Genomic DNA, 26,116 nt, shown 5'->3' with positions numbered 1-26,116 from the left:
GGGCAGTTAGGCCTCAGATTTTCTTGCTGCTATTAAAATTATTGTCACACCTGGCCTGTTGTGTGTAGAGCCACTATAGGTTTTTATTTCAGTTTTCCGTTTTCTCAAAATTTCCCAGTGAAAATCTTAGCCACTTAAGAAATAATAAGAGCGTGAAAAAAACTGGTCTGGTGTTAGGTCTCTGGTTTAGAATTAAGGTTCAAACTGTGTTGTCGATGAAGTGTGTATCTATCCGTAAGTATTTTATCACTTCATTTCAGATATGTTCCCCACATGATCGCATGTTGCACATCTAAACTCTTTTTTTTTTTTTTTTTTTTTTTTTCAAAAAAAAGTATGTATTTTTTAAGTAACCTCTACGCCCAAACTCAACCCAAACTTTGTGGCTCCCACTCACAACCCCGAGGTCCAGAGTCCCATGCTCTTCTGACCGAACCATCCAGGTGCCCCCACACCTACACTCTTGATTCCGAGTTTGATTTTGATAATTAAATCAATATTTTGTTTGCTTCCTAGACTCCACCACAAGCAGGAATCCAGACTCAGACTCAGCCGCAGACAGCAGCCACCACCCTGTCCTCAGGCTTAGCCCAGACCGTACCTCAGAAGCAAGAAGCTTTCACGCCACATGTGCTCAGTCAGCCTCAGCAAGTTAGAAAGGTTGGTGAATGCTAACGAGTGACAGGCCGTCACCGATGGTGACTGTCATCTGCTCAGCCATTCTGCAAGTGTCCTCATAGCGGTCTCTTCCGTGGGAAGCACCTGTTTGTTCTTTTGTATCACGCACCTCCCACTGGATGGGCCTCAGGCCACCTGCCATCCGGCTGCAGATTATGCAGTTATTAGGGAAAAAAGGTTCTTTTTTACTGAAAGACGGGTCATCTTAACAGTTAAAGCCCTTTTCCAAGTAAAAGTTTCAAAAGTTTGTTTTTAATCCTCATGTAGGATTTTTTGAGTTTTAAAATAAATTTCTTTTCAGATTAATCATCTTGTGGGGGAGGGGGAAGTGCTGTTCCCTGGGAAGAAATATTTGAAGTCGAAAAAGATACTTTTTCAGTGTCTACCTTGAATAAGATCTTTATATATTTAAGAGTTTGCCATCTTGCGGACTAAGAGCCAGAGGGCCCAGGTGTGCAGATTCTGGTTCCCCACTTCCTACAGGTTTGGCCTTATGCAAAATTCACTTACTTCCTCTGAGTGTCATTTTCCTCATCTTTCAGATGACCGTGTTGGTCTAGGACTCAGTAACCCCTCCATGTGTTCCTACCAAAAAATTGTGATGTTGAATAGCCCAGAAGTTACAAAAATTCCCTCTTACCCAGCAGGTGGAGCTGTGTGCACAGCTCCTTGACAGAAAACTCTTAAGGCCTCAAAAATAGGTCTTATTATTTTTAACCTTGAGAATTATTAGTCCCAGGATGTTAATCTTCAGCATAAAAGAACTTGGATAATTAGGTGTACCTGTAGACATGCCCCAAGGTAGCATGAACCGTCTGGGCTAAGACCACTTGAGCAGCAGACAGAAATTGACGCCTGAGGTCATCAGTAGTCACATTATCATGTGCTCTCTTCTGGAATCTCCTCTGGGAAATGCAGTGAGTTACAGCAGCATATTACTGACTTTGGGCTCACAATAACATTCTAGGGTGGTGATCGCCTCAGTGAACGTTCCAATGTTAAGACAGTTTTCTTTAAGAGAAGAGAGAGAAAAACAGGATATAGACAGGAGAAATAAGGGTTTATTCACTAAGTCTCAATACTAGAATTAGGGATCATTAATTCCAGCTTTTTCAAAGAGGAGTATGCTTCCAGAACTCCTCACCCAGAGCAGCTGTACCTTTTGAAGGGGTGTGTACACACACACACACACAGACACACACACTTGCCCACTTAAGAAATACATATGTATGTTTACAATAGAAACGCAGAGGTAAGTTTTTCTCTTTCAGAATACTAGTGGTATAAAGTACATAAAATACTTTTATGAGTAAATCAGCTCTGTGAAATACAATCACAAAATCACCCAGTGACCATACATTTGTAAAAGGCCATAAGACCTTTGGCTCGTGATGGGGGCTAAACAGACACTTGTTAGTTCCACAGGAGGGAGTCCTCACTGCTCCCTGACAGAGCGGAGGCCAGCTTCTCAGAAGGGGACAGATTTTAAATGGGGCCCTGCAAGGATTTGGAGATACTTTCAACAAACTGAAAACCTGAGTGTGGCCGCAGCCTGTGTGGCCTTTCCGGTCGGACAGAAATGGGGCCGGGTGGTGGAAGCTTTTTGTGCCAGCCAGAGAGGAGGGTTTTACCGTAAGGACAGAGGAGCCAGGGAGTGTGGGGGCTCCATCAGGTGTGTGCTGAGGCTGTAACTGTAGTGGAGGGTCGACGGGGAGGGAGGCACAGTGAAGAGGATGCCACGGTACTCCCGTGATCAGGAGCAAGGACCTGGATTAGGACAGCGGAGGACAGAGGCCTGATTCAGGAGGCATTCGTAAGGCGTGTGAGCACTGAAGGGAGACAGCAGAGGACTGATGTCTCCGTTTACCAAAGTTTTAAAAATAAATGAAGGGAAAACCAAGAATTACTTTTCCTCCGAGGCTGGTGGTGGTGGAAGGGGAAAGTTTCGTTTGGAATATATTGCATTTGAGATGTCCTGAATTTATGTTTGTAAATAAAGGTTATAAATGTGGCTTTGGCACTTGGAAGCAAGAGTGGAAAAGAGGTGGGTTTGGGGATTATTAGCTTAATCGTGGACATGAAAGCTGTGAAAGTATAGATAAGACCACCCTGGTGAGGAATATGAGAGATTCAGCTATCGCTTAAGACAGAAATCATACTGAGCAAGCGCTGATTTCCCAGGAGGTACAGTCCACACCACCATCAAAGACAGGCCACTGAGTAAAGGGACCACGGATGCTGGAAAATCAGGGTCGGCAGACCACGGCCTGAGGGCCACCTCCAGCGCCCCACCTGTTGCTGTAGATAAAGTTATTGGAAGCCAGCCCCACCCATTGATTTATGCGTTGTCCAAACTGCTTCTGGGCCAGAGTGGCAGAGGTGAACAGTTCCAACAGACACCCCGTGGCCTGCAGACCCTAAACTGCACACGTGGTGGCTCCTTACAGGGCAAGTCTGCCAAGCCTCGTCCTAAAACATGGTTTGCTTCGGTAGGAAGAGCCAAAGAACAGATTGAATGGAAAATATTTGTCCGTTACAGGTTTTCACGAACTCGGCATCAAATTCGGTTCTTCCATATGAGAGACCACCTGCTCCAGCGGTCCAGCAGCCCTTTGTGAACAAGACCTCCACCAGTGTTCTTCAGTCCAGAAGCGCACCACTTGCCTCCCTGCAGAATGGACCTACCGCTTCCAACAAGGTAGTGCTGTGCAGATGGGGCAGCAGTAACAGTGCTTGCTCATGGGGCCCTAAAGCATTGCAGAACCCAGTGCTTCGGGCGTGAAGGGACTGAGTATCAATATTAATGGGACAAAATAGCCAAAGACCGTGGTGACGGTTGTTAAGGGGCAGCTTGGCTGTTATCGCTGAACAGATGACCCTTCCCTCACGGGATGGCGCCCCGGCGCCATCGGCCACACAGGCTGGAGGTGAGAAGGCTCTTGAGTTCAGGAGCGCCGTGACTCGGCCGCCCTCTGAGCTCACTGCCCAGACCTGACATGTGCCCTCCTCTTTTTGCCTCAGCCTAGTTCGCCCCCTCCACCCCAGCAGTGCGTCGTCCAGCACTCCCTGTTTGGGAGCCCGGTCCCCAAGACAAAAGACCCTCCCCGCTACGAGGAGGCCATCAAGCAGACACGTGGCGCCCCGTCCTCCCTTCCAGAGGTAAGTAAGCGAGACCAGCGGCCACGGTCTGTGGGCTTGTATCTGGGGTGTCGTCCTCACACTGAATCCCTTGTCTAAAACGTGCTTGCCGCTGTACGAACACAAATTTCAGAGCCAAGAACCTCATTTGCATTCGAAATGCTATTTTTTTTTAATTGAAGTATACTTGACATACAATATTATAGTGGCTTCAGGTGTTCGACAGTCATTTGGCACTTCTATATGTTATGAAATGTTCCCCAGGTAAGTGCAGTTACCATCTGTCACCATACAGTGTTATTACGAGATCACGGACTGTGTCCCCTGTGCTATACTGTACATCCCTGTGACTTGTTCTGTACCTGGAGATTTGTACTGTTAATAACCTCCACTTACTGTACCCATCCCCCGCCCCATCTCCCCTCTGGCAGCCACCAGTGTGTTTGGATTTATGAGTCGGATGAGTCGGTTTCTGTTTTGTTTGTTCATTTATTCTGCCCTTTAGATTCCACAGAGAAGTGAAATCATTTGGTATCTGCTTTTCTCTGTCCAACTTCTTTCACTTCACATAAACCCCTCGTAGTCCATCCCTACTGTCACAAATAGGAAAAATACTTTCTGTAGTTTGTTTTTAATGTTTTATTTTTGAGAGACAGAGAGAGACTGAGCATGAGCAGGGGAGAGGCCAAGAGAGAGAGAGAGAGAGAGACAGAATTGGAAGCAGGTTCCCGGCTCTGAGCTGTCAGCACAGAGCCCGATGTGGGGCTTGAACTCACAAGCTATGAGATCATGGCCTGAGCCAAAGTTGGACACTTAACAGACTGAGCCACCCAGGCGCCCTGGAAAAATACTCTTTTTTTATACCTGAGTAATAATCCTGTGTTTGTGTGTGTGTGTCACATCTTCTTTACCCAGTCATCTATCCGTGGACACTTAGGTTGCTTCCATATTTGGCTAGTGTAAGTCATGCTGCAATAAACATAAGGGTACAGATATCTTTTCAAATTAATGGTTTTTGCTTTCTTTGGAAAAATACCCAGAAGTGGAATTGCTGCATCATAGGGTAGTTCTATTTTTTAATTTTTTGAGGAATCTCCATACTGTTTTTCACAGTGGCTGCACCAGTTTGCATTCCCACCAGTAGTGAAAGAGGGTCCCCTTTTCTCCACATTCTTACCAACACTTGTTACTTCTTGTCTTTTTGAGAGTGGCCATCCTGAACTGGTGTAAGTTGTTATCTCATGGTTTTGATTTGCATTTCCCTGATGACTCTTTTCTATGTTGGCCATCTGGATGTCTTCTTTGGAAAAATGTGTATTCTGCTATTTGGGGGTGGAGGGATGGAATGTTCTGTATATATCTATTAAGTCTTCTGGTCTGATGCATCATTCAGAGCCACGATTTCCTTACTGATTTTCTGCCTGGATGATCTATTCATTGATGTTAGTGAGGTGTTAAAGTTCCCTACTATTATTGTATTACTGACAATTTTCCCCCTTTAGTCCATTAATATTTTCTGTATCTGCAAAATATAGGGGCTCTTGTGTTGGGTGCATGGGTATTTGCAGTTGTTCTGTCCTCTTTTTGGATTGATCCCTTTAACGTTATGCGGTGCCCTTCTTTGTCTCATTACAGCCTTTACTTTAAAGTCTGTTTTTGTCTGTTGTAAATTTTTAAATATTTGCTACCTTGGCTTTTTTGCTCCCATTTGTATACAGTATCTTCTCCTATCCCTTCACTTTAAGTCTGTATATGTCTTTAGGTCTGAAGTGAGTCTCTTATAGGCAGCACATAGATAGCTCTTGGGGTTTTTTGTATCCATTAGGTAACCCTGTGTCTTTTGACTGGACCATTTAGTCTGTTTATATTTAAAATGAAAGGTATGTACTTATTGGTGTTTTTTGTTTTCTGGTTGTTTTCAGAGTTCCTCTCATAGCTCTTCTCTTGCTTTCTTTGTGATTAGATGACTTTCTTTGATAGTGTGCTTGGATTCCTTTCTCTTTATTTGTTGTGTGTCTTTTACAGGTTTTTTGATTTGTGGTTATCTTGAGGTTCATAAATAACATCCTAGGTATATAGTATTCTAAGTTGGCAGTTTGCTTAAGGCCAACACATTCTGAAAGTACTACATTTTTATCCCCCCTTTTATGTATATAATGTCATAGTTTACATTTTTTTAATTTTGTGAATCCCTTAAGTAGTTATTGTAGATACAGTTGATTTTACTGCTTTGTCTTTCAACCCTCATACTAGTTTTATAAGTGAATGATCTACTATCTTTAACTGTTTTACCAGTGAAACTTCTTCCTTTCATAATTTTCTTACTTCTAGTTAAGGCCTTTTCTTTCCTGCTTCAGGAAGTTCCTTTAACATTTCTTGTAAGGCCAGTTCAGTGGTGATGCACTCCTTTGACTTTTTTTGGCCTGGGCAACTCTTTATAAATTTCCCTCAATTCTGAATGCTGAGTAGAGTGTTCTTCGTTGTAGATTTTTTTTTTCCTTTCACCACTTTGTATATATTACGCTGCTACCTTCTGTGAAGGTTTCTCCTGAGAAATCAGCGTATAGCTTCATGGTGTTTCCTTTATATGTAGTTAGTTGCCTTTCTCTGTATCTTTAATTTTTGACATGTTTTAAATGTGTACTTACTTTTGAGAGAGAGAGATAGAGTGAGAGCAGGGGAGGGACAGAATCTGAAACGGGCTCCAGGCTCTGAGCTGTCAGCACAGAGCCTGATGCGGGGATTGAACCCACAAACCATGAGATCATGACCTGAGCTGAGGTCCTACACTGAACGACTGAGCCATGCAGGCACCCCTAAGTTTTGACATTTTAGTTATTATGTGGACTTCCTTAGGTTCATCTTGTTTGGAACTCTCCACCTTCCTGTACCTGGCTACCTGTTTCCTTCTCCAGGTTAGAGAAGTTTTCACCTATTATTTCTTCAAAAAAGTTTTCTGGCCCTTTTTTTTCTCTCTTCTCCTTCAAGGAACTTATAATGCAAATGTCAGTATAGTTGTTGACCCAGAGGTCTCTTAACCTAACCTCATTTTTTTTTGTCTGTTCTTCTTTCTTTTTGCTATTCAGTTTGGATGATTTCCACAGCACTGTCTTCCAGATAACTCACCTGTTCTTCTGCGTCCTCATCTGCTGTTGATTCCCTCTTGTGTATTTTTCAGTTCTGTTATTTTGTTCTTCAACTTTGACTGGTTCTTTTTTTTATATTTTCTGTCTCTTTGTTGAAGTTCTGAGTTCATCCATTCTTCTCTCAGATCCAGTGAACATCTTTTATGACCATTACTTTGAATTCTTTATCAGGTAGATTGCTTATCTCTGTTTCATGTAGTCCTTTTTCTGAGGTTTTATGTTGTTCTTTCATTTGGAACATATTACTCTGTCTCCTCATTTTGTCTGACTCTGTGTTTGTTTCTATGTATTAGGTAGCTTGGCTCCATCTCCTGGTCTTAAAAGTGGTGGCTTTGTGTAGAAGGCGTCCCTTATGGCCCAGTGACGCAATCCAATCAGGTGATGCTCACCAGAACCATGCACTCGAGGGTGATGTCTGTGTGGGCTGTTGTGACTGGGCCAAGACTTCTGTGGGTACGCTGGTGGGCAGGGCCGGCCCCACCCTTCTACAGAACAAGCTGCCCACTTGGTGGGGCAGGGCAAGGATCGTTAGCAAGACTGATGGACAGTGTCAGAGCTGGCTCCCACCAGTATTTACATTCATAGACAAATATCCCACAGATCTATGCTCTTCCAGCACATGCCCTAAAAAGTAAATCTCCTTCGCATATAACCCAGACGCTTTCCAAACTGCTACTTCTGTGCTGGGTCTTAGACTAAGTGATATAATGCACTGGCCCTTTAAAAGCAGAATCTCAGTTCCCTATAGCCTTCTGGCTCCTGCCCCACTGATTTTCAAAGCCAAAGATTATGGGGGTTCATGTCCCCATTGGAGATCCCCAAGGTTGGGGGTGCCCACTGTGGGGCTTGATCTCACTCCCACTTATGGGTGATAGGGATCACAGTGCCTGGGATTTGGTTTCTGACCACATCCCACCCCTCCTTCCCTTCTCCATGTGGCTTTCTTTTTATCTTTAGCTGTGGGAGAGGTTCTGTTAGTCTTCAGGTCATTTTCAGAAGGAATTTCACTATATTTAGTTACACACTTCATGTGTCCATGGGAAGTGAGCTCAGGATCCACCTACTCTGCCATTTCCCATGCTTCTCCTTTAAATGCTACTTTAAATCAAAATACCACTCACTGTGAAGACTGCCAAACAATTTCGGCAGCTGTGTAACCTGCAATTCCTACTTACTCACAAATTCAGGGTTTGTCTTTTAACTTCTCCTTGGGGGGTGGGTCATGTTAAGGATAGATGTGATGGTAGCCAGGGCATGTATTTTATACACGTTTCTCTTTTCTTCTCTTCTAATTTTTTTAAAGCCAAGTATAATTAACATATAGGTGTACAATATAGTGATCCAGTAAACCAGGTTCTCTGGTTGCTTTTTTTAAAAATTTACATCCATGTTAGTTAGCTTATAGTGCAATTTACGAGTCTAGTTGTTGTGTTTTTTTTTTTAATTTACATCCAAGTTACATTTACATCCAGTTAGCATATGGTGCAATAATGATTTCACGAGTAGAATCCAATGATTTATCCCCTACATGTTAACACCCAGTGCTCATCCCAGCAAGTGTCCTCCTTAATGTCCCTTGCTCATTTAGCCCATCCCCCCCAACACCTCCAGCAACCCTCAGTTTGTTCTCTGTATTTAGGAGTATTATGTTTTGTTCCCCTCCCTGTTTTTACATTATTTTTACTTCCCTTCTGTTATGTTCATCTATATGAGTTACGTCATATGATGTTTGTCTTTCTCTGAATGACTAATTTTGCTTAGCATAATACCCTCTAGTTGCATCCATGTTGTTGCAAATGGCAAGATTTCTTTCTTTTTGATTGCCCAGTAATACTCCATTGTATATATATACCACATCTTCTTTATCCATTCATCCGTCAATGGACATTTGGGCTCTTTGCATACTTGGGCTATTTTTGATAGTGCTGTTATAAACATGGGGGTGCACGTGCCCCTTCGAAACAGCACACCTGTATCCTTTAGATAAATACGTAATAGTGCAATTGCTGGGTCATAAGGTAGTTTGATTTTTAATTTTTTGAGGAACCTCCATACTGTTTTCCTGAATGGCTGCACCAGTTTGCATTCCTACCAGCAGTGCAAGAGGGTTCCTTTTTCTCCATCCACGGCAACATCTGTTGTTGCCTGAGTTGTTAGTGTTAGCCTTTCTGACAGGTGTGAGGCGGTATCTCATTGTGGTTTTGATTTGTATTTCCTTGATGATGAGCGATGTGGAACATTTTTTTCTTGTGTAGGTTGGCCATCTCGATGTCTTCTTTGGAAAAGCGTCTATTCGTGTCTTTTGCCCTTTCTTCACTGGATTCTTTGTTTTTTGGTGTTGAATTTGATAAGTTCTTTATAGATTTTGGATACTAACTCTTTATCTGATATGTCATTTAGAAATATCTTCTCACATTCCATTGCTTGCCTTTTGGTTTTGCTGATTGTTTCTTTCGCCATGCAGAAGCTTTTTATCGTCATGAGGTCCCAGTAGTTCAAGAGGCTGGTTTTTATTGTCTCTTTTTCCTTTGTTTGTTTTATTTCTTAAATTCCACATATGATTGAAATTATTTGGTATTTGTCTGTCTCTGACGGACTTACTTCACTTAGCATTATGCCTGCCAAATCCATCCATGTTGTAAATGGCAAGGTCTCATTCTTTTTTTGTGTGTGGCTGAGTAATATTCCATTGTGTATAATATACTACATCTTCTTTATCCATTCATCTATCACTGGACACTTAGATTGCTTCCATCATTTGGCTGTTGTAATTAATACTGCAGTAAACATAGGGGCGCCTATCTCTTTTCAAGTTAGTGTTTTGTTTTCTTTGGGTAAATACCCAGTGCTGAGATTACTGGATCATATGGTAATTCTATTTTTAATTTTTTAAGGAACTTCCATACTGTTTTCCACAGTTGCTGTACCAGTTTGCATTCCCATCAACAGTGCACAAGGGTTGCTTTTTCTTCCCATCGTCGTCAACACTTGTTGTCTTGTGTTTTTGATTTCAGCCATCTCACAGGTGTAAAGTGGTGGCTCATTGTGGTTTTGATTTGCATTTCCCTGATGATGAGGGATGTTGAGCATCTTTGTATGTGTCTGTCCTGTCTGTATGTTTTCTTTGGAAAAAGTCTGTTCATGTCTTCTGCCCATTTTTAACTGGATTGGGTTTTTCTTGGTGTTGAATTATAGTTCTTTATATATTTTGGATATTAACCCCTTGTCAATTAGATCATTTGCAAACATCTCTCATTCAGTAGGCTGCCTTTTTGTTTTGTTAATGGTTTCCTTTACTGTGCAAAAGCTTTTTATCTTGGTGTAGTACCAAGAGCTTAATTTTGCTTTTGTTTCTCTTGGCAGAGGAGACATATATACAAAAATGTTTCTGTGGCTGATATCCCAAGAAATTATTACCTAAGTTTTCTTATAGGACTTTGATGGTTTCAGGTCTCACATTTAAGTCACTAATCAATTTTGAGTTTTTTTGTGCCTGGTGTAAAAAAAGTGCTCCAGTTTCACTCTTTTGCATGTAGCTGTCCAGTTTTCCCAACACTGTCTGTTGAAGAGACTATGTTTTCTTCTTTGTATATTCTCTCTTCCTTTGTTATAGATTAATTGGCCATAAAGGCATGTTTATTTCTGGACTGTTCTGTTCCATTGATCTATGTGTCTGTTTTTCTGCCAGTACAGTACTGTTCTGATTACTATAGTTTTGTATCTTGAAAACTGGGATTGTGCTACCTCCAACTTTGTTCTTCCTCTTCCAGATTGCTTTGGCTATTTAGGGTCTTTTGTGGTTCCATACAGCTTGTAGGATTGTTTGTTCTAGTTCTGTGGGAAATGTTGGTATTTTGATAGAGAATGCATGAAATATGTAGATTGCTTTGGGTAGTGTGAACATTTTCACAATACTCGTTCTTCCAGTCCATGGGCATGGGATGTCTTTCCATTTGTTTATGTCATTTTCAGTTTCTTTCATCAGTGTTTCATAGTTTCTAGACCACAGGTCTTTCACCTCCTTGGTTAAGTTTATTCCTGAGCATTCTATTCTTTTTGATACAGTTGTAAATGGGATTGTTTTCTTAATGTCTTTTTCTGTTACTTCATTATTAATATATAGAAATGCAATAGATTTCTATATATTAACTTTGTGTCTTGTGACTGCACTGAATTCATTATCAGTTCTTTATATATCATTTTCTTTATATAGTATCATGCTCTCTGCAAATAGTAGAAGTTTTACTTCTTCCTTGCCACTTTGGACCCTTTTACTTCTTTTTCTTATCTGATTGCTGTGTATTCACATCCAGTACTGTGTTGAATAAACACGGTGAGAGTGGACATCCTTCACTTGCTCCTGATCTTAGAGGAAAAGCTGTTTCTCACTATCAAGTATGAGGTTACCTGTGGGTTTTTCCCATATACGGCCATTATGATGTTGATGTACGTTCCCTCTAAACTTACTTTGTTGAGAGGTTTTATCCTAAATGGATGTGACACTTCATCAAATGCTTTTCCTCCATCTATTGAGAAGATCATATGGTTTTTATTCTTTATCTTGTTAATGTGATGTATCATTCTTGATTGATTCAGAAGTATTGAACCACCTTTGCATCTCAGGAATAAAAACCACTTGATCATGGTGAATGATCTTTTTAATGTATTGTTGAATTAGGTTTGCTAATATTTTGGTGAGGATTTTTGTATCTATGTTTATCAGACATCATACTAATTTATAGTTTTATTTTCTTTTTTTGTAGTGTCTTTATCTGGCTTTGGTATCAGGGTAATGCTGGACTTATAGAATGAATTTAGAAGCTTTCCTTCCTCTTCTATTTTGGATTAGTTTGAGAAGAATAGATATTAACTCTTCTTTAAATGTTTGGTAGAATTCACTTGTGAAGCCATCTGGTCTTGGACTTCTGTTTGTTGGGAGTGTTTAGATTACTGATTCAATTTCTTTACTAGTAATCAGTCTGTTCCAATTTTCTATTTCTTTCTGATTCGCTTTGGGAAAATGGTATGTTTCTAGAAATTCATCCATTTCTTCTAGGTTGTCCAATTTGTTGGCATATAATCTTTCATAGTATTTCTTATATTCTTTTGTGTCTTTGTGGTGTTGGTTATTTCTCCTTCATTTCTGATTTTATTGAGTCTTATTGTTTCTTTTTTGAGGAGTTTGGCTAAAAGTTGATCAATTTTGTTGGTCTTTTCAAAGAACCAGCTCCTGGCTTCATTGCTCCATCTGTTCTTTTGGGGGGGGGGGGTTGTTTGTTTTGTTTGTTTAGTCTATTTCATTGATTTCTGCTCTAATGTTTATTATTTCCTTCCTTATACTGGCCTGGGGCTTTGTTTTTTTTCTAGCTCCTTTAGGTTTAAGACTAGGTTGTTTTGAGATTTTTCCTACTTCTTGAGGTAGGCCTGTATTGCTATGATCTTCCCTCTTAGAACAGCTTTTGCTGCATCCCAGAGATTTTGGACCATTATGTTTTCATTTTCATTTGTCTCCATTTATATTTTGTTTCCTTTTTGATTTCTTCTTTGTTTTGTTGGTTGACCCATTCATTAAGTAGCATGTTCTTTCCATGTATTTTTGTTCTTTCAATATTTTTTTTCTTGTAATTTTTAGTTTTATACCATTGTGGTTGGAAAAGATGCATGATAGGATTTCAGTCTTTTTTAATTTATTGAGACTTGTTTTGTCTAATATGTGATCTGTTCTGGAGAGTGTTCCATATGTACTTGAAAAGAATGTGTATTCTTTTGGGTTTTGAATGAAATGGTCTGAATATATGTTAGGTCCATCTGGTCCAATGTGTTATTCAAAGCCACTGTTTCCATGTTTTTTGTCTGGATGATCTATCCATTGATGTAAGTGGGGTGTTAAAGTCCCCTACCCTTAGGTACTACTGTCAGTTTCTTCCTTTATGTCTATTAATAGATGCTTTATGTATTTAGATTCTTCCATGATGGGTACGTAACTATATGTAATTGTTATATCCTCTTATTGGACTGTTCCCATTTCATTCTGTAGGGTCTTTTGTTTTAAAGTCTGTTTTATCTGATGTAAGTATTGCTGTGTCAGCTTGCTTTTTGCTTCCATTTGCATAATAATTATTTTTCTATCCCTGTACTTTCAAAATGTATGTGTCTTTAGTCTACAGTCAGTCTCTGGTAGGCAGCATATAGATGGATGTTACTTTCTTATCCATTCTGTCACCCTATGTGTTTTGATTGGAACATTTAATCCATTTACATTCAAGTAATTATTGATGGGTATATCTGCTTATTGCCATTTTGTTTTTTGTTTTATGGTTCGTTTTCTAGTTCTTCTCTGTTCTTTTCCCCTTTTGCTGTCTTCCCTTGTGGTTTGGTGTCTTTCTTGAATGATATGCTTGGATTCCTTTCACTTTACTTTTTGCGTATCTATTACCGGTTTTTGATTTGTGGTTACCATTAGGTTGATATGTAACATCCTCTGCATATGGCATAGGCATATATTAAGTTGATGGTTAAGTGTGCACCCAATCTAAAAGCACTAAATTTTTACTCTTTGCCTCTGCATGTTTTATGTATATGCTGTCATACTTTACATCCTTTTATTTTGTGAATTACCTTGACTGATTTTTGTAGATATAATTGATTCCACTGCTTTCGTGCTTTAACCTCCAAATTGGGTTTTTATAAGTGACTAATCTATGACTTTTCTTATGTTTGCATTTACCTGTGAAATTTTTTCCTTTCCTAATTTTCTTATTCCTGAACCTGGCCTTTTCTTTCCAAAGAATCCCCTTGAACATTTCTTGTAAGGCTGTTTTGGTGGTGATGAAGTCCTCTAAATTTTGTTTGGCAAACTCTTCATCTCCTATTCTGAATGATACCCTTTGCTGGGTAGAGTATTCTTGGAGGTTTTTTTCCTTTCCACCCTTTGAATATATCATCCCACTCCCTTCTGGCCTGCAAGGTTTATGCTGGACAATGAGCCAATAGCTATATGGGGTTTCCTTTGTACGTAACCATTTTCCTTTGCTGCTTTTATAATTCTTTGCCACTACTTTTTGCTATTTGAAATGTGTCTCAGTGTTTACCTTCTTGGGTCACCTTCTTAGGGCGCACTATGCCTCCTAGATCTGGTTGTCTGTTTCCTTTTCCAGATTAGAGAAGTTTTTGGCTATTAATTTTTCCGATAAATTTTGTATCCCCCTTTCTCTTCTCCTTCTGGGATCACAATAATTTGAATATTGTTATGGTTTGTTGTGTTGCTGATTCCCTTAACCTATTCTCATTTTTTATTTTGTTGTTGTTCAGCTTGGTTGCTTTCCATTACTCTGTCTTCCAGGTGACTGATCCATTATTCTGCTTCCTCTGTGATTAAAAATACACAAGAGGGAATCAATTTCAGTTATTGAGTTCTTAATCTCTGGTTCTTTTTTATATTTTGGGATACAGTCCACTGTCTCTTTATTTTGTCTAAACCTGTTTGTTTCTTTGTACTAGGAAAATCAGCTATGTCTCCTGCTTTTGAAAGTAGGGTCCTCATGAAGAAGAGGTCCTGTCGTACCCTGTAGTGCCATGTGCCTCGCTCACCAGAAGTAGTTGCTTCAGGGAGTCTCTTACGTGTGTTGCATGCACCCCACTGTTGTGGCTGAGCCACATTTGCCTTTAGTCCAGTTGGCTGCAGTGACCCACTTTGCCTACCGTGGCAGGATTTTGTCTTTGTGCCGTTAAAGGGCCAGTCTGGGGCTGCCTTGGGCTTGTAGTTGGATCAGACCAGATCCCTGCCTTCAGCCCAAGTTGACAGGGCTATGGTTATACCAGCCTGCAGGGCACTCTCCCTGCTTTGTCCCTGAGAGCCTTTGACTGCCGGCCCTGCCCACTAATAAGAGCACCTGTCTGCCCCAAGCCTTCGTGTGTGCGGTTATCTTCCCGTCTGCCTAGGGCAGGTTGGATGGTGTGAGTCCCCGAGAGAATGACAATCAGTATGTGGGGTTACCAAGGCAGGTGGAGAGTATTTGCACTGGTTCCTACAAGTGTCGGGTGTCTAAACTTGGCAGTCGGGGGAAGTATGGTGCCCACCAGCTCTTTGGCTCTTGCAGAAGTCTGCCAAAGATCCCTGCCTCTCCAGCACATGTTCTGAGATTTGTAAATACAAAATTAATCTGCTTCCCTTATACCCCAGGCGCTTTTCAAACTGCTGCATCTCAGTGGGGTTGTTCGTTATGCTGGGTCAAAGGGTGGGGACTCGGTTTCCCATTGCCATCCCGCTCTCCCAGAGCTAAGCCCACTGATTGTTAAAGGACCCAGAGTTAAGGCCCATTGGTTTTCAACGTTTCCCAGTTCAGGTCCCCGATGTTTGGGGTGCCTGATGTGGGTGGGGTCTGCTCCCCTCCCTTCTCTGTGCTTGTGGTATCCCTCTCCTTTGTGGTTTGTCTCACCAGGAACTTGATTCCCTACTGCGTCTCTGCCCACCCTCCCTCTTTTCCATGTATTCTACCATTACCCATGCAAAGTCTGCTATGTCACTCTTGTACCCATGTGGCTGTCATCTGGCTTTGTCCGTGGGATCAGGTGAGCCGAGGGTCCTGGACTCCACCCTCCTCCCAGAAGTCCTCTATGGGGCCCTCTTTCCTAAAGCTGCCATTCGTCAGGGGCATTCAGCTGACGGTCTTCCACCTGGCTGGCCATCGGGACTGCCCAGCCCCTACCTTACCCTGCTTCATCTTCCACGCGTCCCCAGAACCCTCTGCTCCAGTCGGCCAGCTTGGGCAAACCATTTTGCTAGTGTTTTGAGCAAGAGCACTCTGGAGGAAACCGATGTCCTCCTCACTTCACTGGGCGCTGATCCGCAGCCCAACCAGGTGCTCTTAGGCACGGTGCGCCAGGCATCCCCCTGTCCGCCGAGCCTTCCTCATTGCTCCCTATTGCAAGCCATGGGAAGAGAGTTCCCGTTGGTAAAGGCGTCCGGCCCGCAGTGGGTGCCCAACAACAACCTTGTCATACCTTCCCCTAAACTTTTTCCTGGTCTCCCTCCCCCTCTAAACTAAAAGGTAAGTTTCGAGAAAGAACCCCTGCCTCACAGAGGATCCACACTTTGTGTAGCAAGCACCGAACAAGCCCGTCCCCTCAACCAGGCAGTGAGCAGTCACCATGACCTACCCAGCCGCCTCAGCGGACAGCTGCAGAAATTGCTTGGTCCCAGGCCGCAGCATACAGTTCGGCATGCTCCCAGGGTGGCCTGCCTCCCGGGAAGTGCAATTACCATGTGCTTCTGACTGCTTAGTGCCAAAGGAACACAGTCCCTGTCGTTGAAAAGGTTTTCTTCAGTTCCATGGTCAGCAGGGGCCCTTATCTGTGAGGGGAAAACCAAATTTCAGAAATAGTTTTAAACATTTACAAAAAGAATGGGAACACACGGTGCTACACTAGATTGTCCTCCCCATTAGTCCGTAAGGAGTGACACCTGTTCTCTCCACAGGAGAGCAGAGATGAAATGAAAGGCAAAGAGCTTAACTGCAATTGGTGAGAAAATTAATAGGTAGGACGCATCCTTCCAAACCCGGTTCTCATGTGTAGGTTCATATGTGCTGCTCACTTGATGCATGCCACAGCAGCGAAGGAACCTCACCTCCCTTTAACCAAAGACAGCTGACCGGAATCCCTGCCATGTTTGTCTCTGGTTATTGTTTACAGGCTAAGGGAGCTCAGCTCTACATCACTGTCTGGTGTTCTTTATACACCGTTAAGAACCGAACTCCAGGCATGCTGAGGTTTTTAAAATACCTTCACTCAGCCTTCCAATTTCACTATTGGCTAAGCAAGTCTTCCACAGATAACAGCTGTAAAGCCTGGTCTTAATACAAAGAGCACTAACATGAGGGCATTGAAGAGTGAATCGATGCAGCATATTCTGGTGAGGAGTCCAGACTCGGAGGAAGGGAGATAAAAGGCATGAATTCCCTCTTTTTGCTGCTTTCACTCTGGGATCAAGCTAAGTGGTGAGGTTACCGGTCGAAAAACCATAGCCTTTATGCCCTGGGAAGTCTGATGGCTGAGTTGAGAGCAACCTAAAAGGAAAGGAATAAGTGGGGAAGATCCCCAAATTCTGTCTGTATCTCGAGCTGACTCCTAAGCCACATAGACATTGGGTCGTCATGGGAACGGAGCTGAAGATAAGATGTGAGCTGTGATTGACCTTCCAAATGTTTCTTGGGCAGAAGTTCCAAGTCCAGCCAAGTTGACTGCATGCTAAAACAAAAGAAACCACTCATCTGAGAAAAGTAACAGAATAGAGTCACCACTATGTGATATTCATAGCCATTCACCACATGCAGTATAGAAATGAGGAAGAAAATGCAACCCTTTCTGAAGGGCAAAAGGCAGTGAATTAAGAGCAACTCCAGCTAATCCAAGTATTAGAATTTGCAGATAAGGGTGTTAAAATAGCTATTATAACTATCAGTGATGTAAAGGAAAATGTACTTGCAATGAATGAAAAAATAGAAAATACAGAAACGATTTTTTTAATGAAATGGAAATAATAAAACTAAAAAATATGGGGCACCTGGGTAGCTCAGTCAGTTAATCTTCTGACTTCAGCTCAGCTCACCATCTAGCAGATTATGAGTTTGAGCCCTGCATCAGGCTCTCTGCTGTGAGTACAGAGCCCATGGTGGATCTCTCTCTTTGTCCCTTCCCCACTCCTTCTCTCACTCTCTCTCAAAAATAAACATCTTAAAAATAAATAAAACTAAAAAATACATGATCTAGAATGAAAGAGGTGCCTGAGTGTCTCAGTTAAGTGTCCGACTCTTGATTTTTGCTCAGGTCATGATCTCAGTTTGTCGGATTGAGCTGACAGCACAGAGCCTGCTTGGGATTCTCCTCCTCTCTCTGTGCCCCTCTCCCTGCTTCTGCACATGATCTCCCTTTCACAAAATAAACACTGAAAAAATAATAAAGTGAAAAAAGTTAGAGATGGCCTTAACAGAATGGAGATGACAGGTAAAAAGACAGTGAACTTGAAGACAGATGAATAGAATTTATCCAAATGTGAGTAAGAGAGAAAAGATTTTATTTTTAAGGCGAACAGAACCTCAGATACCTGTTGTTTAATATCAGACAGTCTGAGATGGGTATTATAGGATTCCGAGAAGAAAATGAAGCAGGCCAAATATTCTAAGAAATAATAGTCAAGGGGCACCTGGGTGGCTCAGTCGCTTAAGTGTCTTTGGTTCAGGTCATGATCTCAAGGTTCCTGAGTTTGAGCCCTGAGTTGGGCTCTGCACTAACAGTGTGGAGCCTGTTTGCAATTCTCTCTCTCTGTCTCTCCCCCAGTCTCTCTCTCAAAATAAATACATAGGGGCACCTGGGTGGTTCAGTCCAGTGAGCATCCAACTTCGACTCAGGTCATGATCTCATGGTTCATGGGTTCAAGCCCCGCGTTAGGCTCTGTGCTGACAGCTCGGAGCCTGGAGCCTGCTTCAGATTCTGTGTCTTCCTCTGTCTCTGCCCCTCCCCTGCTCACACTCTCTCTATCAAAAATAAATATATAAAATTTTTTTTTAAAAAAAGAAATCTAATTTTTCACAAATATGATGAAAGACAAGTTTGTAACTTTCAGATGCTAACTGAACATCAAGCAGGGTAAATAGAAGGCCTCATCATATCATAGTCAAATTACTGAAAGCCAGAGTTAAAGAGCAAATCTTGAAAGTGCCAAAAAAAAAAGCAGTACAATGCACACAGGGTAACAACTGTAACAACTATTTGTTTTATGATCGAGTTTTCATCAGAAACTGCTGAAGTAAGAAAATACCCAAGAAATGTCTTTAAAGTTCTTAGTGGGGAACAGGAGGGAGAGAGGGACTGTCAAACTAGAATTCTGTATCAAATAGAAATACTCTTTAAGAATAAAAGTGAACTAAAGATATTTTCAGATAAAAATTAAGAATTCATCACCAGAAAACCTGCACTATAAAAAATAACATTGTATAGGAGTTTATAAAATATATAGATTTAACACTTAAAAATATCAATAACGGATGGTGGAAGTGGATCTAGATGTTGACCGGGGCTTTATATCTTGTGTACGATGCTACAACATTAAGTAACCTACAAAACATGAAGGCTGTATATTGCATGCCCATACAAATAAAGAAGTACAGCTTTAAAAAAAAAAAATAAAAGTACAGCTTTTACAAAATAGGAAAATTTAGTTAGAATTCCAAAAATAAATGAATATGTATTTTTAAAACACAAGAAAGTAGGAACACCAACACCACCAAGAAAAACAGGGCAAATCAAAACAAAATGGTAAACCCACACTTAATCCTATCACTGATTATGCAAGACACAGAAATGGAGTAAACAAGACAATTAAAATGCAGAAATTATCAGAGTGACTAAAAAACAGACCCAGCCTAACCAAACGCCCTGCAGTGGTTTCAAGAGATTTTTGTGGGTTTTTTTTTTTTTTTTTTTTGACATTTCTCCATAAGTGACTCACTTCTAATACAAGTGGCGGAAGCCATGGTGTTTGACTTCTGATACTAGTTCATAAAAGGCATCCTCCTCCTGCCTTGCCTGCTCTCTCTTGGATGCTGACTGTGGGGAAAGCCAGCTGTCATGTGGACAGTCCTGCAGCATTCTGGAGAGGCCCGTGCGATGGGAAACTGAGCCCCCCCCCCCCCCCCCGCCCCCCGCCCGTCAACAACCAGCACCAACCTGCTAGTCATATAGTGAGCCATCTTTACAATAGGACTCTCCAGCCAAGCTGGAAGATGGCTGTAGCCTGGCCAGCATGTTGACTGCACGCCCATGGAGGTGCCCCCCACCAGAACTGCCCACCTCAACTATTCCTAAATTCCTGACCCACAGAAAATGAGAGATAACAACTCTATAGCATCTGAAGCTAGTAAACTTGGAAGAATGTGTAATACAGCAATGCGTAACTAATGTATACATCAGTGGGAGGCATACTTTTTTTTTTTTGGTTGATAAAAATAAGATAGTAACTAAAATTTCTTAGTTTTTGTTTAAATTCCAGTTAGCGGGGCACCTGGGTGGTGGCTCAGTTGGTTAAGTCACTGACTTCTGCTCAGGTCATGATCTCACGGTTCATGAGTTTGAGCCCCACATCCTGTCACTGCAGAGCCTGCTTCAGACTCTCTGTCTCCCTGTCTCTCTGTCAGAAACAAATCAACATTAAAAAAAATATATAAGTTCCAGTTAACATACAGTGAAATATAGTTTCAGGTGTACAGTATAGTAATTCAGCACTTCATACATTACCCTGTGCTCATCACAAGTGCCCTCCTTCATCCCCATCACCTATTTAATCCATCATCCACCCACCTCTCTTCTGGTAACTATCAGTTTTGTTTTCTATAGTTAAGAGTCTGTTTCTTGGTGTGAAGAGGCATACTTTTTTTTTTTTTTTTTTTAATATCACTTTAGCTAACTTACAGGGTAACAGTGTATGTTACAGTGTAGGTTGGCCTCAGGAGTAGATTCCCATGATTCATCACTTACATACAACACCCAGTGCTTATCCCAACAAGTGCCCTCCTCAATGCCTATCATCCATTTTCCCCACCTTCCCCAACTCCCCACCCCATCAACCCTCAGTTTCTTCTCTGTATTTAAGAGTCTCTTATGGTTTGCCACCCTGTCTGTTTTTCTTATTTTTCCTTCCCTTCCCCTATGGTCTTCTGTTAAGTTTCTCAAATTCCACCTAGGAGTGAAAACATAGGGTATTTTTCTTTCTCTAACTTATTTCACTTAGCATAGTACCCCCTCAAGTTCCATCCACGTTGTTGCAAATGGCAGGAGTTCATTCTTTTTGAACGCTGAGCGGTATTCCATTGTAAATATATACCACATCTTCTTGATCCATTCGTCAGCTGATGGACATTTGCATTTTTTCCATAATTGAGCTATTGTTGATAGTACACCTTTCAACATTGGGGTACATGTGCCCCTGTGAGTCAGCACTCCCGTATCCTTTGGATAAATTCCTAGTGGTGCTATTGCTGGGTCACAGAGTAATGCTATTTTTAATTTGTTGAGGAACTTCCACACTGTTTTCCAGAGTGGCAGCACCAGTTTGCATTTCCACCAATAGTGCGAGAGGGTTCCCCTTTTTCCGCATCCTCGCCAACATCCGTTGTTTCCTGAGTTGTTACTGTTAGCCACTCTCACTGGTGTGGAATGACATCTCAGTGTGGTTTTGATTTGTACTTTCCTGATGATGAGTGATGTTGAGCATCCTTTCATGTGTCTGTTGGCCATGTGGACGTCTTCTTTGGAAAAGTGTCTATTCATGTCTTCTGCCCATTTCTTCACTGGATTGTTTTTCGGGTGTTGAGTTTGGTAAGTTCTTTATAGATTTTTGATAATAACCCTTTGTCCAGTATGTCATTTGCAAATATCTTTTCCCATTCTATTGCCTTTTAGTTTTGTTGATTGTTTCCTTAGCTGTGCAGAAGCTGTTTATCTTTTTTTTTAATCTATATTTTTGAGAGAGAAAGCCTGAGTGGGGGAAAGGGGTCCCTTAATGCTCCCAACTGTTAATGCTTCTGGGTCCACATGAAAGAAAGCTAATTTATATTCTTTGTTGTAGATTTCCAGTGCACACAGTCAGCAGATGGACGACCTCTTTGATATCCTTATCAAGAGTGGAGGTAGGTTACAAGTCACATCAGAACCCGCCAGAGTCACCTTTTATGACAAGGTTTTGAATATTTTCCTTTAGAGCTCATGGCATATCTTTGAGTAGCGAGAAACATATTTTTCTAACTCCAACTATATTTACTGTTTTAAATCTGTTAAATGAGGACACTAAAACAACTTATAAAATGGAGGAAAACCATTGTTTCAGCTTAAAACAATAACGTAATGTTAGTTTTATCCATAGATCTCTGCCTTTTGAAAATAACAGACCATCTCAAAAATAGCAAAAGAGAGCCAAATTTAAATTCCACACTGAAAAACTTTAAAACATGTTCCCTATGTATGTCACTGTGATGGGATAAAAGTGCTCTACTTACTTCACACATGAATTCTGTAACAACCACGGGTTACCTAGCTCAGACTGTAGTGACTTTATTAGAATTCAAAGGCAATTTTGAAGCACTTTCTACAGATAATTGAAAATCTTAGACTTTATAGTGTATCATCTTAAAAGGAGATAAGGGGGGCCATCTAGGTGGCCCAGTTGGTTAAGCGTCCAACTCTTGGCTTCGGCTTAGGTTGTGATCTCACAGTTTGTGAGTTTGAGCCCTGCATCAGGCTCTGCGCTGACAGCTCCGAGCCTGCTTGGCATCTCTCTCTCTCTCTCCCCCTCCCCCTCCCCCACTCATGCTGTGTCTGTCTCTCTCAAAATAAACTTAAAAAAAATTTTTTTTTAAAAGAGACAAGGGATATTAACCACACAAAAAAGAAATCAAGGGTATCTCAACCTCCGCAAACCTATCTTTCAAAACAAATCTAAAAACAGTATTTTAAAAATTCAACAAATACTGTTTGGGAATAAAATATTCTTAAATTACCTTGATGAAAGGAGTTTTAATCACTTTTTTAAACAAGGATCAAAATTTCCCCATTCATAGCAGCTTATATCCCTAAATAGCATAAGTATTTGGTTTTGAGGACACAGGAAATTCTTGATGTTTGACTATAGCTCTACTTGTGCAAATAGATTTTTTCTTTTCCTAACAACTATACTGGCATCACAAAGTAATTTAAACTCATGGTATATCTACACCATGGAGGTAAAAGAAATAGACATTTCATGGCCTGATTTTAGGATATTTTTAATGGTTTGGGGTTTTTTTTGCCAGATCTGGTGAAAATAAAGATTTTTTTTATATGATTAGAAAGAATAATTTTTACAGCCTAAATTTGGAAATTAAGATGTAACAGTCATCAAATGAGTTATTTCCCACAAGGCATGATTTTTTTTTTTTTTTTTTTTTAAATGGCAAAGTATCCAGTGAGTATGTTATTTTATCCTGTTGTAAACCACGGCCAGTAATCATGAGAACAGAGATTTAAATAGTTGATTAAGCCTGGTTACTGAGATCGCGCTGTCAGCTTTCAGAACAATTCTAGGGACGACTACAGGAAGTGAGAAACCACAGACCTTCCTAGAGTTGCACGCCGGGAACAGAAGCACAGTCAGCACACATGGTTGACAGTCCCCAAGCAGGAGTCAGCCTGTAGGTTCTTTCCCTTATTAAGCATCCCGGCCTTTGAGCTGTCACAGCTGTTACTAAATCCACCCTTCCTGGCGTGTCTGCATAGGAACGAAACCAATCAGATACCCTAAGAAAGTAAAAAAAGATACTTTATTCAAGTAAATGTATCTATAGCAACACTGCAATCTAATGCAAATGGTGTTAATTTTCTACTTGATCCAGCAAGGAATAACACATATTTAGTGCTTATTAAGACATTTGCCAGATCGTCAAGATTTTGTATACATTCAGAAAACAAGACAAAAAAGGCAGAAAAATAAGGTGACCCATCTTAAAGAAGAGGGTCAAAGGAGCCGTGTGTTAGCTATAATTCAGAAATAAAAGATGGTGGGCATTGCATCTCTTTCGAACTTTATACAGAACGTATAAAGTTCAACTATAATGATAGTAGGAAAAAGAATATAGTTAGAGCTTTCAGGATATTAAGAATGTACTTCATGGCTGCACAAACTGGGAACACAGTTGTGACATTAAGGTTCACTTTAAGGGTGGTTGCTGCTGTGACGGCAGATCCATGGTATCCGACAAGACATGAACCCTGTCTGGAGCCTGAAGTACCTGGGAACCAGGACCCAAAGATCAAATTATCAAATAAACGTAACCATCAGCTCCTCCCTGGTGCCATATCACTGCTTGTCATGCTTACTGCTCTTAAGTAACAAGACTAGAAAGCATATCAGAATGTTATAACCTGAAAATGTTTATTCAGCTAAAAAGAGCCATCATCCTACAGGCGATCAAGGACTCTGACCAATAGCATTCTCTTCCTACCCCTAAGACGGACTGTGTAGAAGTCCTCACAAAATAGCAAAAGAACTGTCCTAATTCATAAAAATGTTTAAACAGTATCACGTCCTTACTTACTAATCACTTCAATTATTTTACACAGAGATTTCCCTCCCTATAAAAGAAGAGCCTTCTCCCATTTCCAAAATGAGACCAGTGACAGCCAGCATCACCACAATGCCGGTCAACACGGTGGTGTCCCGGCCCCCGCCCCAAGTCCAAATGGCACCACCCGTCTCCTTAGAACCCCTGAGCAGTTTATCTGCCAGCTTAGAGAACCAGCTAGAAGCTTTCTTGGATGGAACTTTACCTTCGGCCAACGAAATTGTTCCCCTGCAAAGCAGCAGTGAAGACAGAGAGCCCTTCTCTCTGATCGAGGACCTCCAGAATGACTTGCTGAGTCACTCAAGTGTGCTGGACCATTCACACTCACCCATGGAGACTGCTGAAGCCCAGTTTGCTGCAAGTACCCCCTGTCTGTCACTTGACCTCTCTGACTCAAACTTAGACAACATGGAGTGGCTGGACATTACCATGCCCAACACGTCGGGACTCACTCCCCTCAGCGCCACCGCTCCCAGCATGTTCTCCACTGACTTTCTAGATCCACAAGACCTGCCGTTGCCATGGGACTAACATCACAGATTTCTCGTCCGAGTTCCTGACATCTAAGAAGATGAAGATCGTTCTGAAGAGGGCAGTTTTTAGAGACAGATCCATAGCGGCGTTGTTGCAATTAAAATATGTTGTCATAGAAAGGGTGGCTAGATGGTCACAGCCTGGAAACCAAGTGTGAAAACATGTCATTGCATCCGGCGGTGAATTTCTACAATTTAACATAGCACGGGGCCTTCTGAAAAAAATCACTGGTCAAAGAAGACTCATTCGTTTTTCCAGACTTCAGTAAAGAATGCAGAGTACCTTTAGATAAAGACATGACAGAGAGTGACGTGTGCGGGATAACTACATGAGGGTTCTCCGTCAACTACATTTAAACCTCTGTGGTCGCTTTAAGACCCCAAATAGAAGGCAGACGGCTCCACTCACAGGAGGATGCCAGTTGAGGGAGGGGAGAGGTCCCTGCACGTGGTGTTTCCTAGAAATGGCCTGAGCCTGGTCAGGCAGCACAGGCAGTGGAGAGAGAGCGCCAGCCAGTTCCGGGACAGCTTCCAGCTGAAGACTTTCGGTTCCGTTCAGAAACCAACATAATTTTTTGTGTGTCGTAGTTTATTTTGTGGTTTGGGGAATCTTACTTTAGATTCCCAAATTTCAATTCAAATGGATGATCTTTCACCATCACCAGACAATGTAAAAAAGAAAAAAAAAAATACGGTCATAAACCACTGTACAAAGTCCACATATAACGAATGAGAACACTGAAAATTCTATTAGCAACCCTCAGGGTTGATTAGATTGATTTTCATGTGTATATTAGACACTTGTATGTACACTCTCACATGTGGTATGTACAGCCTACACTGGGGTAAGGGATTGGGTAGCCAGCGGTTCTACTTGTTTTAATAACTCGAATATTTCTAGAGTACTTGAGCCATGTGTATTTCTGTATTTAAAGAAAAGCTGACTGATTTCAGGTAACCAGACCCATCTCAAAGAACCCAGGAGGCTCCAGTGTGAACAGTCCTCCTGAGCTGGTGAGTTGCAAAGAGAGGGCAGGGGAGAAGGCTGTCGTCAGCCGGGACATTCCTGCAGCGGCTGGGAGTCAGACTCTCGCCAGGCTGGCCGCCAGCCCCCAGCTCTGGCCGCCTCTCCTGTCGCTTTTCCCTGTCATTTTATAGGCTTGTAACTGGATGTCACACCCGAGTTCTCGCTATATTATCAGGCCGAAGATTGAAAAACTGGAGGTTTTAGTAGTTTTTTTTTACATAGAAGTTGTCACGTTTGTTGAGTAGTTTCTGAAGAGTTTTCTAAAATGCCAACTGTCACAGGACTTCCAAAATTAGGTCAAGCTAGTCATTTAAGTATACGATAAAATGTAAATAACTGAAGAAAAACCCTGCAATCTACCAAAAAGCGTGAAGGTGTTTGTTACATACCATTGTCAGGCTCTACGCCTCGCTTTGTGTGAACCCGAGGGTCAGGTCGATCTCT

General features: G+C 41.5%; 1 protein-coding gene across 4 annotated transcripts in view; it reads left to right on the top strand.

Annotated features, from left to right (window-relative positions):
• MRTFB (myocardin related transcription factor B) overlaps window positions 1–24,885 on the top strand; it is a 154,197-nt gene extending 129,312 nt beyond the window's left edge. For all 4 annotated transcript variants that reach the window (XM_042922457.1, XM_042922454.1, XM_042922456.1 and 1 more), the window contains 5 exons: window positions 517–660; window positions 3,218–3,376; window positions 3,700–3,837; window positions 21,586–21,646; window positions 24,111–24,885. In XM_042922457.1, coding sequence (XP_042778391.1) covers window positions 517–660; window positions 3,218–3,376; window positions 3,700–3,837; window positions 21,586–21,646; window positions 24,111–24,643 — 1,035 coding nt within the window. In that variant the 3' untranslated portion in view covers window positions 24,644–24,885. The remainder of the gene's footprint in view (window positions 1–516; window positions 661–3,217; window positions 3,377–3,699; window positions 3,838–21,585; window positions 21,647–24,110) is intronic.
• The last annotated feature ends 1,231 nt before the right edge of the window (window positions 24,886–26,116 follow it).

Source organism: Panthera leo, chromosome E3, assembly GCF_018350215.1.
Source record: "Panthera leo isolate Ple1 chromosome E3, P.leo_Ple1_pat1.1, whole genome shotgun sequence".
Taxonomy (NCBI): Eukaryota; Metazoa; Chordata; class Mammalia; order Carnivora; family Felidae; genus Panthera; species Panthera leo.
The sequence above is the reverse complement of the archived record's forward strand: the minus strand, read 5'-3'. Positions and strand labels throughout refer to the sequence as shown.